The 24946-nt window shown below is 33.7% G+C and overlaps 1 protein-coding gene across 1 annotated transcript; it reads left to right on the forward strand.

Annotated features, from left to right (window-relative positions):
* Positions 1-24585, forward strand: LOC132715063 (Fanconi anemia group M protein-like). The gene is given in 15 exon segments (XM_060698037.1): positions 1-202; positions 2095-2773; positions 3094-3266; positions 3830-3907; positions 4641-4799; positions 5608-5739; positions 6163-6386; positions 7344-7447; positions 8035-8195; positions 8909-9115; positions 9889-10114; positions 11432-11580; positions 12619-12751; positions 14011-14135; positions 18486-24585. Coding segments are annotated over 14 exon segments (8277 nt in total). The 5' UTR covers positions 1-202; positions 2095-2139; the 3' UTR covers positions 24258-24585.
* The last annotated feature ends 361 nt before the right edge of the window (positions 24586-24946 follow it).

A 24946-nucleotide genomic window follows, 5' to 3' on the forward strand; every position in this document is an offset into this window, starting at 1 on the left:
CGATTGCTAAAGCGGTAGATTACAAAAACGTAAATAAAGAAGAATGCAGCTTCAAAATACTATATAACTGTATACACGCCGAATAAATTATTTGAGACAGATTATTTATTTAATTAAAGTAATGTGATAATGTATATACGCAAATTAAAACCGTTATAAACAAGAGTACAACGATGTCATCATATTTCGCGAGAACAGTAAGGTAGGTATCCTAGACTGCTAGAGTCATTAGTTTTGACGCCCTTAAGCTGTTTAACTAGTGCATTTTTTATATTGAACTTGATCATTAAATAATATACAATATAAAGTTACTATGGCATGTTGTTTATCTCTGCAAACCATTTTTATGTTTGTTAAAAATTCAAAATCAGTTTAGTTTTGTACTTAAGTAAACAGACCGTGGAGGCATCCGTTGTTGTTTACAGTCATATGAAATGACGCCTTTTCATTGGGTGGTTATTTTAAAAGGATATTTCACTGTAATGTAATATGAACAGCAAAAGAAGTTTTTAAATGAGCAAACCTGCAATGTAACAACATCGTGAAAACTTAAAATTATAATTTATTTCATATAAAACTACCCATTATTTAGGAATGCCATACACCCTGGCAGTGGTCTTAATAGGTGTATCTGTCACTTTAACATTGAATGTATTTACCATTAATCTTGATGAATAGCATCTGTATTTGGCTTAACGGGCTGAAAAATATATCTAAAATGAATGAGGTTGTAAAGATATGTATATGTTGATTTGAAAAATGATTTTTTTTCTTTCTTTTTTAGACTTTATATACAATAATTAACCCATTATGAATTTTACTCAGTATCAATTAAAAACCAATTAATGTTTTCAAACAATATAAGCTGTACACCCTATGCTACAGTGAATATTAAGGACACTTTGCAAAGTTTTGGTCACATGACACTCATAAGACATTTTAAAATGGAGGATAGAAACAGAAAAGGGCAGGTCAAGATTTTTCAAAGGCTATATTTGCAAAATTATGGCTTGCATAAACATCAATTGAATTGGCATTAGTAAAAAGATGAAAAAATACAGTGCATATAATAAAGGTGAAGCATTTTCAGTGAAATGTCTCTGTCTTGCCGCATGTTTTAGTTATACGTTGTACATACATGCTTGCAATGCAGTCAGCAAATTATTATCAAAGTGATAATTTCACTGTTTCAAACAGTGAAATTACCAGTTTTAAATCACTGATATATTTCTATAAACCACCGAAAAGCATGTAATAAACATGTATATCTAACCCTAAATCATGTGTTTATTAAACCTCCCAGAGCTCCAGATATCATGCGTATCAGCGTGAAATACGCATAGAAAATCTAAAACACGCATCACTATCAAAATTTGTGCATCAAAGTTACGCACAACAAAATGAAAATCACTTGTATGTCAAAATTTAAGTGTGAAAGAATAGAAGTGTAAACATTTGATATTTAGAAAGTAGAGGTGTAACAATACGGCAAAAACCATATTGCAATAATCAATATATTGCCATTTTGCCGAAGCGTATTGCAATACGTATTGTTGTTTTTATGTTTTGATGTAAAGATGGAGTAACATATATTATTATTATATGTATATATTCTTAGTAGAAACTTAATAAAAATGTAAGGAATAAATAGAAAGTAAAGTGATAAAAGTGTCACACAATTTGATAAATAAAACTAGTCTCGTGTGACCTTTCACATCTGGGCCGCTTATGTAAATTATACGGCTGCTTACTGACTTTTAAGTGTACTAGTTGTTGGATATTTTTATCTTACATTGGCGCCAATTAAATTTGCCAATTAAAGATTTTATGCAAAATTTGTACGAAATTAGAAGGCAATTAATTGAAAATTATGATTTTTACCGGTTTTCCAAAAATCAAACCGCGTAACGAAATTTATTTTTTCATATTGCAAAATATCGGTATACAGGTAAACCGTTACACCCTTATTAGAAAGAGGATGTTTTGAGCATAAAAATCAATATATAAAACAGTGATGCCATTAAATGATTAAAATATGAACTAAGAATTTAGATGAAACAAAGTAATCTAGTATTTCATTTTTTATTGTTTCAGGTGAGGCCACAATCAAATATGGTCGTATAAGAACATGTTGCCATAATGAATAAGAAACAAGCGACTTTGTTTCAGAGCTGGGGTAATAGAGCAACTACCTCTGAACAAAAGTCTATCCAGCCAGTGGCTCAGGCATCAACCTCATCAGTTAATGATGATGTCATCGATTTATGTGGTAGCTTTGAAGATGATGACGACGATCTTCTGTGTGAGGCTGAGGAATCGGTATCTAATGTTAGTGGACACACAGGAGCAGGTACTATTGCAAATAATACATCACATAACAGCCGAGAACACGCTAATGATCAAGATCAACATGTTGGAGATGTTTCAGTCGGTGCAGATGGCTTCATGCCAACCCAGGCTCAAACTCAGAACTCTAATCTTACAGGTTTTGATAAAAGTGCTGGTAAGCTGTGGATCTACCCGACAAACTATCCTGTTAGAGATTATCAGTTTGATATAGTCAAGCAGGCTTTATTTAAAAACACAATGGTTACGCTTCCTACTGGGCTTGGTAAAACCTTCATCGCTGCAGTTGTGATGTATAATTTCTATCGCTGGTACCCTCAAGGGAAGGTGATTTTTATGGCTCCAACAAAACCACTTGTTGCCCAGCAGATTGAAGCATGTTACAATATCATGGGGATTCCACAGGACCACACAGCTGAAATGACAGGTACTGTTACTGAGTTACATGTACAATGTAGGGTGAACGTTTCAATTTACAGAAAAGCATACTCGTGGGGAAAAAACAAACTTGTTAACATTATAGACTTCACAAAAAACTGTTGAATTAACAAACAAAAAATGCACACAAACACAATTCTAAATATTCAGAAAGATATGGGCATAAATTGTTAGGAAATATTAATTAAACTTTTCAAAGTGGCAATGATGTTTTCTGAGTACATTTGTAAATACCTTTTGTTGCTTTCTTAAATAAAATGTTACTACTTACTTATATAAAGTATCAAAGGTATTTATTTTTCTTACCAGGGAGTATGGGGCCATCAAAGAGGGAGAGAGCATGGCATGACAAAAGAGTGTTTTTCCTTACACCACAAGTGTTAACCAATGACCTGAGTAGAGGATCGTGCCCGGCACATTATGTGAAATGTTTGGTCATAGATGAGGCCCACAAAGCTCTTGGTAACCATGCTTACTGTCAGGTAAATACAACATTCTATTGTACGAATTTATAAAAATGTTACAGGTATTGCTTAAAGTAATATTTAAGACCCTACTTGTAAGGGAACATATTGATTTGCCCTTGTTTGTTTATCTTGCTCTGTCACTGTCTGTTGACTAACAAAATAGTGGAATGTGGGGTATTCTGGCATCTGCAGACATATTTGTAGTTGACTGTTGTCAGTTGATGCTTTAAATGTATTTGTTGAGTTTACTTTACCACTTAGATTTTAATTTTTGACATTTTCACTTACCATGACGATGTTATCTACAAAAATACTAAAATAGATATTTATTTCATTAATTCAACTTAATGGAAAGTAAGCATATTTTTTTATTCAAAGTCCCTGATGGGATTTGATCCCTTTGTGGTGAGGGGCAAGTTATTTAAAGTCAATGGTCTTAAACACCCAGCCACAGACACCCTTTACATGATGATGAAGTACTTGAATGTGTAGGGAAGATTTAATAAATAGTTTGATATATCATTAATAAATTATCATTTATTTTGATACATGTTAATATTTCATTACATATGTTTCAGGTTGTAAGGGAACTTGTGAAGTACACAGAAAACTTCCGAGTTCTTTCTCTCAGTGCAACTCCTGGTAGTGATATCAAGGTATGAGTTTACATATTACAACAGTTTTTAAATTTATATAAGCTTACAGGAATTCCACTGAGGTCCAAAAACCTAAAAAAAAACATGAAATTGGAATACTTTCTTAGATCAAGGTTTGCACTTAAAATAAGTTTGTAAAAATTGATGCCAATTATGCAGAAACAGAATTAAATTGAATTTTTTTTTTTTTGAGATTATCAGCCTGATTTAATTAAGTTAAAAGCATTTAGACGTTTTTTCATTTTTGGTCATTTTTCATGGGTAAAATAATTGTTCTGGAAAAAAACAGGAGTGTGCATCAAATTTTTAGTCCCTTTAAACAGTGAACTGTATGTAGATGATTAATGGCTAAGCCTGGCAGCTTGTTAGTTTTTTTGTTTTTTTTACAATTAATCCAGCAAACAATTTGATGTGTAAACCGATCAAAAAGTAATTTTATACTTGTTCACATAACACACACTGCTAAAACATATATGTGCATTATACATTTACCTGGCTGAATTTGTATAATGAGCAAGACTTTTACTGAATTAAGAGTAGACCTTCATTAAGATGAAGGAATTTATGTTAAAATAGTAAAATTTCAATAGCCAAAATTAAAAAAAAAGACAGGTCAGGCAGCACTGTATGCCAGCCTGTTTCTATACTTGTGTGGCATATGTCTGTAGTTATCATCTCTAGCATTTTAACGGTCAACTCTGATTGGTTGTTTATTGCTTTTCTTATCTCACAGGCTGTTCAGCAGGTTCTCAACAACCTTTTGATATCTCAAATAGAGATACGTACAGAAGAGTCGAACGATATCAAGAAATACTCTCATGAAAGGAAGGTAGACAAAGTGGTTGTGCCCCTTGGTGACGAGCTAACTAAAGTTAAAACAAAGTACATCCAGGTAATTGAAGTCATTTAAAATTTTCCTCAACATAAGTTTCAAAAAAGTTATATAAAAAACTGAAAACCAAGAGCCAATCTTGACTGTCACGATGTTATCAATTTATTTAATAAATATTTTAGCCAATAACATTCAAACTTGAAAATTTCTTTTCAATATTGTGAAAATAATAATTCATTTGCAAATGTGTTACAAAATTGTATCAACCATGAAACATACAATTCTTTTTTCCCCTTTTTTCTTCAAAATATTAAGTGAGCAGATACATTTGAATTTTTTCTCTCTCACTAACCACCTCCATGGTCGAGGGGTTAGAGTCGATGACTTCTAATCCAGTTACCTCTCTGGTGTGGGTTCGATCCCCGGGAGATGCTTTGGTAGTTTAGCGCGGAGGAATGTAGTCTAGTACTGGTGTAACTCTCCAGGAACGATGGTTAGGAAACTACCCACCTATATGACTGAAATACTGTTGGAAAAAGGCGTAAAATGAAACAAACAAACAAACAAATCTCTCTCACTATTTCCATAGTTTATTGAAAACTCTTTCATGTCTAATGGATATATAAACCCCTTTTCGGAAGATTGTTCATCTGTTTGCTTTCAAGTAGCTAATGTATGATTGATTAAATGTCTTTGCTGGTTCAAGTCAGGGTAGGCAAGCTTTGGGTCAAGGCAAGTAATTTTCAAAAGTACTTGCTCGGCAAGACAACCAAATAAAAAAGTTAATGTCAAGGCCTAGTGATAGTATCTACATGGATACAATTGTACAAACTTACATTAACAGAGATGCATCTGATTTCTGTTACAGATAATGGACGTAGTTGTGAATAAACTGAAGAGGTATGGTGTCCTATATAACAGAGATACAGCCAGTTTGTCCAAGTTTCTCATCCTCAAAGCCAGAGAGGCATTCAGGCAAAATCCACCAGAAAAACTACAGGTTCTTACTTAATCTTTTCCAAGCTTTGATTTTGAATATTTTATTCAAAATTTAAGGAGGTTTTTCAGTAACAAATTTAAAATATGATCTACCAACAGTATAGAGCCTGGATAGATGGCAATGTGATTTATATGAAGATTTTATTTAATTGCATTATAGCAAAAAGTGCTTGCTATGACATTGAATATGGTCATATATAAAACATACATGTAGCAAAAATGGATGTGTACTTCTGTGATAACTAAACATAAAAAGCACATAACCATTTTCATGACTAGATTCAATATAAATGTTGATCAAAATGAATATCTAACCTATCAGATTGAATTGAGACCCTTAAATAAGCAAGTGTCAAACTAAGTATTAATCACATAAAATTTGAAAGTTTTTTTTCGTGAAATTCTCATCATATTTTTATTTCAGAGAAACCAGTATGGTATAGTGGAGGGAGACTTTGCATTAGCTATGAGTCTCTATCACGGGTTTGAGCTGCTACAGCTGCATGGGTCAAGGTCATTGTACAATTTCCTTGAAGGAATATTGACTGGAGATAAGGGATATGGCCGGACAAGAACTGAACTGACCAGAAATGCAGATTTTAATGAACTAATGGGTCTTTTATCTGGGAAATATACTGCACCAGAAAGGTCAGATTCATGAAATTAAAGGCACATAATGCCTTAGAAATCAATCATTTTTTTTAAAAATATTTTAGAAAAGTCAAACATGTGTTCTATAATGTTTTAATAATGGATTTAGAGCATGTTAGCTATTAATTATTCAAGAAAGTAGCACTGAATGTGCAGTGATGTGGCATGACATCCATACATAATACTAAGTCACTGTTATTATACCATTTGCCAAAGGGCAACTTTTGAAAATATGTAGTTCATCTTTATGGCCTATGATTAATTTTTTGAAAACTATTACAAGATAACAAAAATAAGAAGTTTTTGAGAAATAAAAATGAGCCGTGCCATGACAAAACCAACATAGTGCGTTTGCGACCAGCATGGATACAGACCAGCATGCGCAGTCTGATCAGGATCCATACTGTTCGCTTACAAACCCTATTACCAGTAGAGAAACCTGATAGCGAACAGCATGGATCCTGATCAGACTGCGCGGATGCGAAGGCTGGTCTGGATCCATGATGGTCGCAAACACACTTTGTTGGTTTTGTCATGGTTCGGCACAAATGGTAGCATTTTGGAAGCTTAATGGGCCTTTTAATAACAAGAATGGCTGAGTAAATATTACTGTATCTATAGATAACTCATTTGGAAGAGTTCTCCAGAAATCTCTGTTTTTATTTTATGAATTGGTTGGAAATCTAGTATGTACTGGTTTCTTCATACATAGAAAAGTTCCTGTCTGTAAGGCTGTCATAAGATGATTGATTATCATTATTATACATATTTGTATATACCAGGATTTTTTTCAAAAAAACATATGTTAGATTACTTACAGATTTTAGATCATAAGAATACAAACATACATATACTGTTAATATTAAAAAGTTTGTTTACTTATTTCAGAATATAAACATTAATAATTCATATTGACAAACTCTGTAGATGAATGATTATTTTTTCATTTGTCAGTGAGACAGCAAGTCAGGCTAGAGCTAAGCCTTTTGTAATTGGACATCCAAAAATGGAGAAATTACAGGAGATTGTTTTAGATCATTTCAACACACATTCTGATGGTAAGATAGTAATTCTTCTTCTTTTATGTATAAAAAATACTTTTTTAGCTCAATTGTGAAAAGGCTTTAAGTTTATTTGAATAACTCTGGATCTTACCAGTACTATTGTTATGAGGTAATATTGTCGAAACATCATTGGCTTGAACCCATAGCAGACATCTTTACCACTAGATCACTGCTCCATGTTTTTTCTTTGGGCTGATTTGTAATATAGATGTTGATTTTTCTCTCGAGTATTCAAAGAATATGTATTGCTATTGTACCCGCTCAGCATTGCTGTTGCCATCTTATTTTGGTTAAGTTTTGGTGTGCAAGTTAGTATCTCCAAAACTACTGAAGGGTAATGAGTTGAAACTTCACGCACATACACTCTGCTATTATCCAGTGTGATTGGCTTAAGTCCCATAACTCTTGAGTTACTTTTTCACAGAGTTATACCCCTTTTCGTACTGTCAAGCACTCAAATTTTTGATGGCGAAGATATGACCAAAAACATGTTAGAATTGGCCTAACACCTGTAAAATACTGGTCATGTATGTAGAAGTGATATTGCTAATTGTTTATATACCTTATTGATATATATACAGCTGGTACAAGAGTGATGATATTCTCACAGTATCGTGACAGTGTACAGGAGATTACGGACATGCTACATGTACATCAACCCCATCATTAAGTTATGAGTTCAATAGGACAGGCCACTGCTGGAAAATCTACTAAAGGCTTTACACAGAAAGAACAACTAAAGGTTTGAACTTTAATGTGACTTCATATATAAATGAATTTATCGTCTGTGACCAAATGATCAACATTACTATTATGACTTAAGTTTTATCATTTTTATGAAGTTATTCTTATTCTTATAAGCATTCTTTTAAGCTAAAATGTAAAAGTTTTTTTAGTTTTAAAGGTTTCAAGTGTTAATGTTGCCGACAAGTAATCTAAGGATTGCTGACTGTGGGTTCAGACCCTGTCAGAGGCAGGTTCTTGTGTCCTGGAGCAAGAAACATTATACTCATTGCTGAGTGCTGTATCAGGAACAGATTTGAGAAGCGTTTAGCTTCCAATACAATCAAACTAAAATAAATTATGTATAAACTGAGTTTCTGACTTTAAATTACTTGCACTTCACTACTTATGACTTGAATTCTGTGAGGAACTACCGTACTTTTGGATTTTTGGTTTCAGCAAATATTTGCTTTTCTAAGCAAAAATGTGGTGGTTTTTTTTGGTGCATGCAATTTTTGCCATTTAAATTTTATAGCAGTAACAGAAATATGACAGGTAATTTCATCAAAAGTCCACTTTTTGAAACATTTTTATGATGCATAAATATCCACTTATACAAACTATGTGTGATGGAAGAGTGATTTAAAGGTTTGATTACAATAATGTGTGTAAGAAATATGTTATGGATTGTGTAAGAATGATATTTCACATTTGTTCTATGTTTGTTCATAGGTAATGAAACAATTTAGAGAGGGTGGCTACAACACGTTAGTATCAACATGTGTAGGTGAAGAAGGTTTAGACATCGGTGATGTGGACCTTATCATTTGTTTTGATGCTCACAAAAGTCCTATACGACTGGTACAGAGGATGGGTCGTACTGGACGTAAACGAGAGGGTATGATTGTGATGCTGGTGACCCAGGGTAAAGAAGAACAGGTACGCAGAATCTTTGATGTTTTCTGATAACATATTGTAACTAAAATCCTTAACATTAGCTAGGCAGCTAGATAAATCAGAATTGTTGTATTTTCTTATGCCAATTCTTCGGCCAGAGAAAATGCATTTAGGGTTATCAGAGACCGAAAATTACACTTGTCCCCTCGTACTTTCGAGTGGAATTTAAGAGAACATCGATGTATGACAAGCAAAATTATGTTGCCTGTACATTTGATTAATTAGCTACTGGTCCTGCAGACGAGTGATTCTGAAAATATTTTGATGCCTGGCTATCGTTGTCTTCCTATACTAGTCTAGATCGTATGTTGTGTTATAATATAATTAGCGTCACATTGGAAGATTTCATTTATCATGCTTTACATTTTTGACAGAATGAACAGTAAAATTTTGAATCGTTATTGGCTACCACAAGTCAGTTGATCTCTTTTAAAATAAGAGAGAAATTCAAATCTTTTTTTGCCAATTTGTTGTATGAAACATGAAGAGGTGTTTAGTAAATACGAGGACTGAACTACAAAGTCTTTGACAATGGCTGTAAAGCAAAAATATTATTTTTGCATGTTTGCTTAGCAATGGCTTATAAAATATCAGTAAAATATTTTTAAAAGTCTGTTGAGTATTTTGTATTGAAACGATATTGTCTATGACTTATTGGGACATCCCTCGCACATGTACTTTAAATATGTACTAAGTCTATAAAATACGATGAAATGTCTGTCATTTGTTTAGACAGATTTTAACCCATATTTCAGATATACAATCAGAGCCAATACTCAAAGAAAAGTATACACAAAGCCATTCTGAACGGTGCCAAATCATTACACTTTTATCAACACAGTCCGCGTATGTTGCCTGAAAACTCTGTGCCAACTTGTCACAGTATGCATATCACAGTGAAAGAGAACTTTAAACCCACAAGGAAAATCTCAACAGATAAGGAAGCCAACCAGAGTAAAATAACCACAATGATGAGTGATGGTAAGGTTTTAACTTTGATATAAAAAAATTTCCCTATGTGTTTTTTATTAGCTTACCAGAGCACTTTCCAGAGCACAAAATGCTTGTAGGTGAGCTTTTAGCATGACAAGATCTCTGTCCTCTGGTGTTCATTGTTGTTAACAATTTCTTTAATCAACATCTGTTCTTGAAATACTTGGTGGATTTTGACCAAACTTCACAGGAATGCTCCTTAGTTGGCCCTCAAAAAAATTATATAAATTGTTCTAATCTGATGCATAAATAGGTCACAGGACTTGAGAGACTTGAAAAATGTTAAAAGTCTTCCCTTCAGAAATGAGAATGCCCAGAGCTTTGATATTGTGCATTAGCATCATCTTGTGGTCCTCTAAAAACGTTATATAAATTATATCCATAAAGGTGAGAAATGGCTCTGTACTGGGAGTCATTTGTTTATATAGTCTAACTTAGTGAAACACATGTAGGTTTTCTTATGTCAAGAGCTGAAATATTTTGCCATTTGTAGCAGATGTCTAAAATTATGCAGTTTGGATAAAAAATGGCAAACCTAACTGTGATCTAATTAATGGTGTTTTGCTTTGGAGAATTGTGACCTTCTCTAGCGAATGATCATTGGCCATTCAGTACACATTTGAAAAAATAGATTATTTTGATAAATTATATAAATGTCTATAAATTATGAAAATTCACTAAAAACATAAACAAAGGCAGGTGGTCATGTCTAACACTAATCTGTTGATACATAATGAACACATTTCATAGCAGTGATGACAAAATATGGTCAAAAAATCATGCATAAGGTCATTTAGAAATGGGACACAACATATTTCCATGAACAGAACATTTCTTTTACTAAAATCATTAAAATAGGTATGAAAAATTATTATTTACAAGAAATTAGGAGTATTTTTCGATATATCGTTGATATTTGTCATTCGATATTGGTATATTGTCAATATGCTTTGGACTGAATCAATGACAGCTCTAACTTCTATATACATACGTAGGTGTTGTGATTGTAATAGTGCCTTCTTGTAAGATACAATGTTTGTTAATTTTGAATTTCAATGTTTTAAAACAGTTTGTCTCCCTTTGATTGGAATGACAAGTCATATATTGTTAAACCAATATTAATTTAATAACAAGCTAATTTATGAATGTGCATTAAACTCAAGGTTGGATACATAGCATACATAAAATCTTAACGGAATAAGGGCAATTTAAGAAATTTTAATTGGATTTGTTTAGGTTCAATAATTGAAAATTACAGTGTTTAAATTTTTCAACTGAATTATTTTCTTAAATTTTGACATTTAGCTGCTTCAAAGAAGGATCAGTCAGAAGAAATAATTACACTAGAAGAGTACAGGGAGCTTGAACCATGGCTGATCCCTGATGAGGAAATACCAAAACTACCAACTTGCAGTATAACTTGTTTGGAGCAAGAATATACCAATGAAGAGCAGGTAGGTAATTAATTAGTTAAAACAACATGTCTTTTATCAGTGATGGGAGAACTCATTTTATCTTGTGCTCATATATCTATGTGAGTGTCTGTTAAGTTGATTATAATGTAATTTTTAAAATCAAACTTAAATTACGTAACATTCTGGGGTGACTCAGTGTGTCCACATGCCTAGTTGTTAAGGTTGTTATCTTTTAATCATTTGCACCTCACCTCAGTTGGTTCGAAATCCACCAGGGTCTTTGGGGTTTTTTCCGGAGAGGAAGCTATCTGGCTAACATATGATACATCGGGGGTTCTACTCAGATGCCTGCTTGTTCCTGAAATAATGCTTAGATCAGCATCTGAACTCTTACTCGACTAATAAAGCTGGAATGTTGCCATATGGCCTTGCAAGTGTCAGTGTGACTTAAAACCCAATAAATAGATACAAACAAAAACATGTATCAGTTTGTTATAGAATAACAGTAGTCAAATCTGTTTTCTGATCGGTCCACCAGATTGATTTAAATTACAGAATATAAGGATCTTACATTGGCTGCTATACCAGAATATCTAGCTTGAGGGTAACTGTTTACAGCGGTAACCGTTAAACAGTTACCCAAGAGCTTGATAATCTCATCTGTTCAGACAGCCATTGACTGATTATTTTTCTTGCATTTAACATTAATCATACTTTGAAAAGATATAACTAAAACAAGCATTTTCATTTAGCACTTTATTGTAGTAGTTTATTAATTTGCAGCTTCATACATAATGGCAAAATGATGTCATTCTAAGAAGGGTGTACGGGCGGGTGTAAGGCAGGTTTTTCTAGCACCATTGTAAACTGTAGATAATTCTGTATGTTATGCAAGAAAACCATATATGTTTAGAAGTCCACATGACTGCTTGATGAATGTATTATTATGAAATACTTATTGTTAAAAAGAAACAATCACATTTCAGATACTAACTTCAAATAAAAGCTTCAAGAAAATTTTAGGTACTGACTGAATACCGATAACTTTAAACAAATTCAATTTGTATATTGTTTCAGCATGAAAATGGGAGATTTTTATCTCTATCAGAATGGACTCCATGGCAGAATACTCTTCAAGACACGGAACTTGTAGACCATAGTCTTGGTTCTAAACATCTTGTACAAATTATGGAGTTCATACAGCTTCAGCGTATGTATTTTGTGAAATATGTATTTTGTGTTAAACCTTATGTCTTCAGTTGTTGTGTTAGTAATAAGTTAATAACCAGTACTCGGCAGGGGATATAAATTCAACAAATTTGCTTGTTTTACTTGGAAAGTTGTATACAAGATTTCTATTTTCTTTCTTTTTCTAAATGGCACTAACAATCTTTAACAGCTGATGGTGGTGTAGGTGTTGGTAGTTTACCATTGCAATAACTGCAGTTAGGCACTTTGAACTTATATATATATGAGTTATACATTGTTGAGTACAATACTGAATTCTGTTGAGCAAGTACACATATCAAGTCAAACCTATAACAGTCAAACCTGTTTAAAGACTATCTGCACATTTTTAGACTCATGAAATGAAAATGAGGCTAAATTGATAAGGTTTTTCTAATAATAATGTTTATTGAAACATCACCTGGTACAAATGCTGGAAGTTTATTGTTTACATTGTATAAGGTGTGGCATAAAGTGATGTATTCTTTATCATTCTGATTTTTAGCTAGACTATTCGCAGAATTATGCCCCTTTTTGGACTTAGAAATTCTTGGTTAAGTTTTTGCGTGTAAGCTGGTATCTCCATAACTACTGAAGGGAATGGATTGAAACTTCACACACTTGTTCCCTGTGATTATCTAAGATGATTGGCACAAGTCCCATAACTCTGATTTGCTTTTTTTACATAATTATGCCCCTTTTTCGACTTAGAAATTCTTAGTTAAGTTTTTGCATGTTAGCTGGTATCTCCATAACTACTGAAGGGAATGGATTGAAACTTCACACACTTGTTCTCTGTGATTATCTAAGATGATTGGCACAAGTCCCATAACTCTGATTTGCTTTTTTACATAATTATGCCCCTTTTTCGACTTAGAAATTATTGGTTAAGTTTTTGCTTGTAAGCTGGTATCTCCATAACAACTGAAGGGAATGGATTGAAACTTCACACACTTGTTCTCTGTGATTATCTAAGATGATTGGCACAAGTCCCATAACTCTGATTTTCTTTTTAGCATAATTATGCCCCTTTTTCGACTAAGAAATTCTAGGTAAATTTTTGCTTGTAAGCTGGCATCTCTATAACTACTGAAGGGTTTGTACCTTTTCGGACAATTTTATGTATTCATATAGGTAAGCATTATTATACTCAATGAAACACCCTTGTGACAACTTTTCAAATAGTCGAGCGTTACTGCCCTCCGACAGTTCTTGTTAAAGCTTATGATTTCTTCTTTCCAGAGAGCCTTGACCCTTCTGACGATCCATATGGTTTAGAGATGGCAGCTTATTTGAATGAGGAAGATATCTTAAAACCTGGTGAAACTGAGATCCCTTCATTACCTACATTCCTTGCACCAAAACAGGTATATAAAGAATAGTATATATCAATAAATTGTTTATATATACTGGTAGATGTGATTTTCAGTAAGGTTCCAGTTTTGAAGAATAGACTAGTGCAGTAAAACAAAAATACTGGTCACTGCTAAATTTTTGTCTTGAGCTTCTCTCCTGTGATTTTTAGCTCGACTATACGAAGTATATGGAGAGCTGTCCTACCCGCCCCGGCGTCCGCGTCCCGATTTCAGATTAAAGTTTTGGTGCAGTAAAATATTTTTCACTATGACTTTGTCATTTCTTAAGGTATCAACTTCAAACTTCAAATAATATGTTCCTTATCATCAACCACATCTTATGTGATAAGGCTCATAACTCTAGCACCAATATTTTCAGATTTATCTCCCCTTGAACTTAGAATTTTCCTTAAAAAATACTATTTTTAGCTCACCTGTCACAAAGTGACAGGGTGAGCTTTTGTGATCGCTTTTCGTCCGGCGTCCGTCCGGCGTCCGCAAACTTTTACTTTAAATGACATCTCCTCATAAACCACTAAGCCAATTTCATCCAAACTTCACAGGAATGTTCCTTTGGTGGTCACCTTTGAAAATTGTTCAAAGAATTTAATTCCATGCAGAACTCTGGTTGCCATGGCAACCAAAAGAAAAAACTTTAAATATCTTATTCTAAAAAACCCAAAGAGCTAGAGCTTAGATATTTGGCATGAAACATCTTCTATAGAGTGTCTACCAAGTTTGTTGAAATAAAAGCCCTGGGGTCAAAATTGGCCCCGCCCCAGGGGGTCATTGATTTTCCCTATATGCATATAGTAAAAACTTAAAAATCTTCTTTTAAAGAACCCAAAGAGCTAGAGCTAAGATATTTAGCATGAAACATGTTCTAATGGGTGTCTACAAAGTTTGTTCAAATAAGAGCCCTGGGGTCAAAATTGGCCCCGCCCCGGGGTTTATTGATTTTCCTTATATGTGTATAACAAAAACTTAAAATATCTTCTTTGAAAAAACTCAAATAGCTAGAGTTAAGATATTAAGCACGAAGCATCTTCTAGTGAGTGTCTACCAAGTTTGTTCAAATAAAAGCCCTGGGGTCAAAATTGGCCCCACCCCAGAGGACATTGATTTTCCTTATATGTGTATAGCAAAAACTTAACAATCTTCTTTGAAAAAACCCAAATAGCTAGAGTTTAGATATTAAGCATGAAACATCTTCTAGTAAGTGTCTACAAAGTTTGTTCAAATAAAAGCCCTAGGGTCAAAATTGGCCCCAACCCGGGGGTCATTGATTTTCCTTATATGTGTATAGCAAAAACTTATAAATCTTCTTCGAAAAATCGGAATAGCTAGAGTTCAGCTATTAAGCATGAAACATTTTCTAGTAAGTGTCTACAAAGATTGTTCAAATAAAAGCCCTTGGGTCCAAACTGGCCCTGCCCAAGGTGTGTCATTGTTTTTAACTATATGTGTAAAGAAAAAACTTGACCAGCTAGACCTTAGATGTTTAGCATGAAACATCTTCTAATGGGTGTCTACCAAGTTTGTTCAAATAAAAGCCCTGGGGTTTAAACTGGCCCCACTACGGGGGCCTATATACAGGTGAGCGACTTCAGGGCCATCATGGCCCTCTTGTTTACTGTTACTTCTTTATTTCTTAAAAGATCAACCTAATACTTCAAATATATGTACCTAATCATCATCCCCATTTTATGTGACAAGGTTCATTACTCTAGCACCAATATTTTCAGATTTATCTCCCCTTGAACTTAGAATTTTCCTTAAAAAATACTATTTTTTACTGTTATTTCTTTATTTCTTATGGGATCAACCTCATACTTCAAATATATGTACCTTATCATCATCCACATGTTATGTGACAAGGTTCATAACTCTAGCACCAATATTGCAAGAATTATCTCCCCATAAACTTAGATTTTTATACTAGAAAAATGTTATTTTTTTACTATAATTTTTTTAGTTTTAAAGGTATCTAACTCAAACTTCAAATACTTATTCCTTATCATCAATTACATTTTATGTGACAATGTTCATAACTCTTGAAGCAATATTTACAGATTTATCTCTCTTTGAACTTAAGATTTTCTTTAAGAAATATTATAACTTCTTTACTTTTTAGCTCGACTTTTCTATGAAAAGGGGAGCTATCCTACTCGCCCCGGCGTCGGCGTCGGCGTCACACCTTGGTTAAGTTTTTCGTACCACCCCACTTTATTTCAGAAGTATTACAAGTATGGCTTTGAAACTTACCATACTTGTTCACCATCATAAACCTCCATCTACAGACAAGAGTACATAACTCTGTCAAGGTTTTTGACAGAATTATGGCCCTTTTTTGACTTAGAAAGTGTATTGAGCTTGGTTAAGTTTTTTGTACCACCTCACTTTATTTCAAAACCATTGGAGGTATTGCTTTGAAACTGACCATACTTGTTTACCATCACGACCTTCATCAACAGACAAGAGGACATAACTCTGTCAAGGTTTTTGACAGAATTATGCCCCTTTTTGACTTAGAAAATACATTGAATATGGGTAAAATCCACTTATTGCCTTAACCCTTTGAGATATTGCTTTGAAACTTTTAATGCTATTTCACATCATTACCCCCATCTGTACGCAAGAGAAGGTAACTCTGTCAGGGATTTGTTTTAAAAATTAAGGCCTTTTATCGACTTAGAATCTTGGTTAAGTTTTTTGTACCAGTCAACTTTTTGACTGAACTGGTTGAGATATTAAATTGAAAGTTGGAATACTTGTTTACCATCATGGTCCCAAACATGGGCAGGAGAAGGTAATTCTGTTAAGGATTTTATTTGAATTATGGCCCTTTTTGACTTAGAAACTCAGTTAAAATTTTCATTCTTGTCCACTTGTTGACCTAACCATTTGAGATATTACTTTGGAAGTTGGAGTTCTTATGTGCCATCATGCGACCTATCTGTAAGCAAGAGAAGATAACTCTGTGAAAATGTTTCTTGATTTGTACTTAGAAATTCCTAGTTAAAGTCTTGTGTGCCCTTAACTGTCAGTCCACTTGTTGACCTAACCATTTGAGATATTACTTTGGAAGTTGGAGTTCTTATGTGCCATCATGAGACCTATCTGTAAGCAAGAGAAGATAACTCTGTGAAAATGTTTCTTGATTTGTACTTAGAAATTCCTAGTTAAAGTCTTGTGTGCCCTTAACTGTCAAAGTTTTGTTTTATAGGCAAGCACTAAAAAAGTCGAGCGCGCTGTCCTTCTGACAGCTCTTGTTAAGGTATCTACTTCAAACTTCAAATATATATTTCTTATCATTATACACATGTTGTATGACAAGGTTCATAACTCTAGCGTGACTATTTCTAGAATTATTCCCCTTGATCTTGGAATTTATGTTAACAAATGTTATTTTATACTATAACTTAATTATACATAATTAATTTTTCTTTCATAGTTTTGTCCTCCTTACTGCGTCCAGTATTTTTGTGTCGCCTCTACGGAGTAGTGGCGACATATAGGGATCACTTCTCTGTCGTCTGTCTGTCCGTCTTGCCGTTTGTCTGTCCGTCTGTCCGTCACAAAACTTGTCCGGACTACTCCTCATAAACTACTGGTGCAATTTCATCCAAACTTTACAGGAATGATCAGTACCAAGTCTAGTTGTGCATATTGTCAGCATTTTTTGTTTCAATGATTTTTGTCAGAGTTATGGCCCTTAAAACAATTTTTATTTTTTAAGTTTGTCCGGACTACTTCTCTTATACCACTAATTCAATTTCAATGAAACTTTACAGGATTGATCTGTAGCTCAAGTCCTTGCGCATATTGCACGGGTTTTCCGGTTGAATGATTTTTGGCCGAGTTATGGCCCTTGATAAAAAGGTGTTTTTTCTGTGTGTTGCCAGATACACAAAAGCTTGTCCGGACTACTACTCATAAACTACTGGTGCAATTTCATCCAAACTTTACAGGAATGATCAGTACCAAGTCTAGTTGTGCACTGTCTGTTCGTCTGTCACAAAACTTGTCCCAACATGAAATTGGCCATTATGAGGCGACACATGTGATCACTGATCGCTCTTGTATTAGTTGAGCTTTGCTGTCTCCTGTGACAGCTCTTGTTTAACTGTCCAGTAATTATGTTGGAGTTTTTGATACAAAAGTGCAAAAATTAATCATTTTCAACAACAGAAGCACACCATTAATCAACCAGTGCTAAAAATGCATCTTTGCATTTGAAATTGAGATTGAAAATGGACACTATTTTATTGACAGTAACAAAAAATAATAAGTTATAAATTCATTGCACTTCTATGTTGCATGCTTGAACAATTTTGATAACATGCATTACATTTATTTCAGAACAAAACCAATGGAGACAAAGGCAAGATTGGTAAAAAGTCTGATGAAAAACCAAAATCTAGGAGAAGTGAAAATCTTCCGAAGTTTGATTTTCTTGATGATAGAATGGAAATAAGCAGTGATGAAAGCCTCCCTGAGTTTGAATTTAGTCGAGCTACTAAGGAAACTGGTGACATAGAAAATTCAGGATTAGGTATTAAAAGAAAACCTGACACTGTCCAGAAAAAGCTTACAGTTACAAGAAAAGTATCAGATGATGAAAATATTCCAGCTCCTGATATTCATGAAGTTATTGACATTTCTGAGAAAATTGAAAACTGCACTAATAAAACAACTGATGTGGCAAAAGATGTTCAAAATTCGTCATTGAAAAGCAAGAAAAGTGGGTTTGTGAGTAAAGCAAAATCCCTAGAGAAGAGGATGACAATTGGAAATGCTAGGAGGAGGAAGAAACATCGACAGAATAGTGGTCATACATCGATTATAGAGTTGATAGCAGACAATGACTTAGCAGACTTTGATTGTTCTCCTGGGGTGTCTGATATGCTAAGTATAAAACCACATGTTGAAAATGAAGATGCAGCAGGGTCAAGACATTTAAATGAAGAAAATTGTCAAATTTTATCTGACGATTCTGATTCCGAATTGTGTAAAATTAGTTCCTTTAAGGATATAAGTACAGAAATATTCAGGATACGAACTCCACCGTCAGTAGAAGAAGTAGCCAAAGTATGTGAGGCTTTAGAAACAGGTTCTAAATTTGGAGATGTAGATTTCATTGATGCGATAGATGAGTGGCATAGGGAGAATAAACAAGGGAAGTATATAGTGTATCCCGAAAGCATGTTGAATGACTCAATCACCGATTTTTGCAGAAACAGGAAATCGGACAAGAAAAAAATGTCCATTTCCATGGTAGATATAAAATTAAAAGAACCATTCTCAAATGAAAAATTGGTTTCTGATAAGCGAACACATGTTGAAAGAATGGACAACAAGAGAGATAAAACTGTTTTGAAAACTACATTAGATAGTCCAAATAGCAATGCTTTAACAGATATGAATACATCTTGTGCATTAGATAATCCAAATAGCAATGCTGTTACTGATATGAATACATCTGCTGATTTAGTGAATGGACTGAAATTAAAGAATAGAAAAAAATTGTTCAAATCACCCTTGAATGAGAAGCAAGTTGATAAAGAATGTTTAAACGGAAACAAAAGAAAGATAAGGCATTCAGTTCATGTTGATGATGAAATGGAAGTTGATGTTGCTAATGATATTCAATTAAAATCAACAACATTTGTTTCTGGGGATGGGAAACACCATTTAAAGGAAAATGAAATTAAGTTTACCCATTTAGACAGGAGTGACCAAGATGATATAGATTTGAATGAAAAGGATGATATCGCTTGTACTGGTAACTTTATGTTAAATGCTGATGACATGTTCTCAGCTAGTGATGACTGGATGTCTGAAGATTTGGTTGAGATTAAAGATAACTCAAATGAAGCTTCATCTGTAATGTTAGGGTTATCAGAAAGTAAAAAACTAGATGAAAAAGGAATGTCTGATAACAGAATATTGGATGATGATTTAGAAATAACGTATGTTTCAGATAACAACACAAGTGCAAAGTTGCAAAAAAGTTCAAATTGTACTTCTTCATTAGACAAAAATATAAGAATTTCAGGAGCTGATTATAGTTTTGTGACAGAGAATATAGGGAAGAAAAGGAATTATAATAATGAATCATCTTCAAATCAAAAAGTAAATGTGTCTTTTTCAAATTTGGATAAACCAAAGTATGACTCTTTCCTGTCTGATGACAAAGATGATGATTTGTTTATGGGCATTACAACTCCATCAGCTACCAAGACCCATGAGACTAGTACTCAGATCACATTCACACAGGCTCTTGACTTTGTTCATAGTGGCAAAGGAGGATCTGGGTCATCAGAAGCTTGCATTAAGAGTCATGGCAATGAAAATGGACATGGTTTTGAAAATAAAATCAATGCAAGTAAAAATAGAATCATTGAAAATCCAAGTCCAAAATTCAATTTGAAGAAAACACTTCTTGGTTTTAATAGTACTGATGAAAGTATATCTGATGATGATGAAAGACAGATAAAAGATTGTTCAAAAGTTATCAATTATAACATGTCCACTGTTGATGAGGATGTTTCAGAGGAAGGTAGAGATTTGTCAGAAAAAAAGGTTTCAAGAAAAGAATCCTCCTCTTCAGAAAGTGTTATAGACATGCCAGAGTTTGATTTAGGGTTTGAGTTTGATGATGATGTAATTCCACCTTCTCCCAAAGCCACTCAAGTTTCCCAAAAGTCGTCATCAAATAGACTGAGTCAAGCCTTTACATTTACAAACTGTTTAAGCCAAAGTCGCTGTGATGCATCAGGTGAAACATTTTATGATGACAAGTATGGAAGTAAATTAGAAAAAATAAAAGTTGGTGAAAGAAACAATTTTGGAGCAAATAATGTCAAAGTTTTGAAGAGTAAGAAAAGCTTAGACTTAAATGATACACACATAGAGGATGTTGAAAAGAGTATTAAGAACAATGAAGAAGAAAGTCAATCTCTTTTTAATGACATCGTTAATGTTCCTCTTCGACCTTTGAGTAAAAAGACTAAATTTTCTTTGGATGCTATACAAGAGAACTCAGAGGATGACTTTTTTGAAAATACTGAAAAAAATGTAGTTAACAGTGAAACACATTCAGATAATGAGACGAAAACATCAGGAAAAATTGAAAACGGAATCAAAGAGCCCTTTGCTACGAAGTCAGATCTTGATACTGAACAGGAGATTGAGGGCAATTGTACGGGAGCATTTGAAACATCTTTTGCACTTTTAGGTGAAGATCTTGAGGATTGGATAGATTCAGGAGCAGAATTTCAAGTTCAAAATGATCCAAAACCAAAGAATGATAATTTAACAAATTTTGATAATGAAAAAAGCTGTGATTCGTTCCTTGCTAGTCAAAAATCTTTAGAAAATTTTCGACAAAAAGTCAATACCCCAGTGGTTGCTGTTAGCCCAATCACTTTTTCACAGGAGAAGAATGACAAACATTCTGTTAGAGACAAACAAGCTAAAGAATTACCTTTAAGACTTAACAAAAACGTTAGGAAATCAGTATTTAGGTTGGATGATCTTTCATCAGATAGTTTTGATGATTCTTTCAATTTTACAAGTGATATGCTATTAGATAAAGATACTAACAGGACAAGTACAGGTATGGTGCCAGTTCTACACAACACAAGCACACCGTTAATCCACCAGAGCAAAAAGGTTCAAAGTGTTACTCCATTTAGAATATCAGAAAACAATACCCCAGATAGAGCTAATGATATTACTCCAGTGAAAGCTTCAGACACTTTACCTGATTTAAATACACATTCCCCTTTTAGGGAAATGAGTAGAATACCTGAAGAAACGCCTATACAAAAAGCTGACGAGTCTGGAAGATGTTTATCGAGACTAGATAGCTCAGAAGAGAAAGATGATGATAGCTTCATTGTAAGGAGAAAGAAAAAAGTTAAGATATTAGACTCTCCTTTAACACAGAAAGAAAATATTGTTAAGAATCATATGACCAAAGAACAGCCTCATGAGAATGATAACCAAGAAAAAAGTAAAAAAGGCACTGCATTTATGATAAGTAGCGATGATGAAGATTTTGATGATTCGTTTATGTTAATGAAAAATAATTACACTACAAAGAAGTCTATTCCACAGCTTGAACAATCTTCTGATGAAGATTTTGAAGAAAGTTTTGCTGAGTCAAATATACAAGTTCCTTGGAAAAATGCTTCAAAAAATATTGCAACCAATGATAAAAGGAAACAACATGAAAAAGTGAAACTGAAAAGCAAGCAAAAGAGAACTTCAAACCCATTCATTGATGAAGAAGCTGAGCTAAGTGAAGAGGGAGATAGCAATGCATCTTCTGATGAACATGAAGGAAGTGACTTAGATAGATATGAGGGTAGTTTTATATCAGATTCTCAAAATACCCAGTCACAAGCTCTTAACGATACTGATGTACATGCTCTCTATCTAAAATCTGTAAAAAGTCCTGTTGGACATAGGGGTGGGTTTAAGTTACAGTTTAATCACAGGAGTGATGTTGATGTGTTTTCCCAAAAACCACCACCTGAAGACTCCCATTATATGGAGGATTCATTTTGTGTTGGCTCAGCAGATGAAGAGGAGGAAGACAATTGGTTGCTAGGAGACGGAGGAGATGAATCTGAAGAGGAACTAAAGGAAGTAACTTTAATTCAGAATTCAGTAATGCATACAGGTAGAAAGCGCAGAAGAGGTTTGCAAGCTTTCCAGACTAGTAGGCAAAGAGCAATACAAATGGGAAGGATGAAAGCATTAAGTGAAATAAGAACAAAGTTGGCAGGAAAAATGAAAAGACCAGCTAAAAAGCAAAACTTATCTTCCAGTGAAGATGAAAATGAAAAGGTTGATGCTCCAAAAACGAAACGTAGTAGAATTCAGTTAAATAATGACACATCAAGTGATGAAGAAAACGTGCTTGTCTTGAATCAAAGTGATTTGATGTCTCCAAAAGTTCAGCCAATGTCAAAATCAAAGAAAAGAAGTAGATTACTTTTGAGTAGTGACAACAGTGAAAGTGAAGATGAATTTTATGAAAGCAGAAGCATGTGCAGAAGTAATAAAAGTGTTAAACTGGTAAATAGGAATGTTTATGATAGAAATGAAGATTTAAATGAAAAATCTGTAAGCAAAACATCAGCTGTAAACGGTCACCAAACTGCTGACGAGTTAAGACAAGAGAGATTGAGGAAACAAAAAGAAAAACAAGCAGAATATAGAAGGCAAATGGCAGAAAGGAAAGTAGGAGATAGTAAAGGCTTAGATAGCATAGAAGAAAATTCAAGTGCCAATGCATTAACAAAATTAAAGAAGAAATCTGTTTCAAATAATGAAGCACACAATGATGATTTTGATTTTGTTAGACCCATAAATGAAGATAAGTTTGATGATACAGACTTGCTTATGAACTCAACGGCGAGAAATTCAAAGTTTGATGGAAAACTAGTAATATTAGTGGATTCAAAAGAAATTAGTGGATCACAAGATATTATTTCTGATCTGAGATTTAAACATGACATAAACGTTTCAGCAGCACAGTTACATGGGTGTGATTATATTGTGAGTAATCGGATGGCTGTGGAAAGAAAACAATGGTCTGAATTTAGTAACGGTAGCAATAGAGCAAAATTGATTGAAAGAATGCAGTATTTAGGTGAGTTATACGATAGACCGTGTCTTATTGTTGAAAAAGATCGCATCAAACCAGGTGAGGAAAAATCTGTAAGACAAGTTCATTGGACGAAGTATGTTGATAGAACAATAGCATTGCTACAAAGATCTGATATAAAAATACTATTTACTGATAACTTTACTGAGACAGCTGTTCTCCTCGCAGACTTATGTAGACTTGAACATCGGAAAAAGACGGCAATCCAAGTGCCAATAGAATTGAATGATGAACAGAGCCATAGAGTGAAATTCTTTGTTTCTTTACCGAAATTGAGTTATGTCCATGCACTGAATTTATGTGATGGATTTAAGTCTGTGTCAGATTTTTTGAAATCAAGCGCTGTTTTAATAGAGTGTAGGGGGAAAATGTCTAAGAATAGAGCTGTTGAAGTGTATAATTACATAAGGAGAATGTTTGATCAAAATTTGTTACCCACTAATTACAAATGAATGTCACAGTATTGTTTCTATTTGAGCACAGAAAGCAATCATTTTGTCTATTTCATTGTGATTAATTGGTTTAGAAAATAAAAAATAGATTTGTTTTAAAATAATAACAATGTTAATTAAATTGCAAGTCACAGTTTTCGTTTTGCCAATAAGATTTGTTTTTTATTTAAATTGTAAATTTGTTAAATAAGAAATTATATGTAATAGAAATATCAAAAAAAGATAAAAGAAATATAAAATTCAAGTTTTGACATCTGTCTTAATAACTATTACAATGTATTATCTTTATTTTTGAATTATGTGCAATAAAGTAACTTTTCATGTTTTCCCCAATGCTTTTGAGTTTTATTGACATTAGTCATATTCTAAAAGTCTTGTTCTACATCTGGCAGATTTGTGCACGTACAGTTTAACACCTGGCAGGTTTGTGTGTTTAATGCATATTCAAACAGTTTAAAACCTTGCTGATGGGGGGCCTCCGTGGTCTAGTGTGTTCAAATCCCGACGGAGACTTGATTCTTTCAATCCGGCTAGCTTACGGAACGTCGGTAGTTCTACACAGGTGCTCGTTCGTGCCTGAAATGCACGGAAGGTCACCCGAAGTCTTTCTCCACCCGTGCCATTTGACGATTAGTATGCTTGTGCGAGGTAACACTTAAACCCAACTAAAAAGAATATTGGCTGATATG

Source organism: Ruditapes philippinarum, unplaced genomic scaffold, assembly GCF_026571515.1.
Source record: "Ruditapes philippinarum isolate M1 unplaced genomic scaffold, ASM2657151v2 ctg6543_1_1_1_1, whole genome shotgun sequence".
NCBI lineage: Eukaryota > Metazoa > Mollusca > Bivalvia > Venerida > Veneridae > Ruditapes > Ruditapes philippinarum.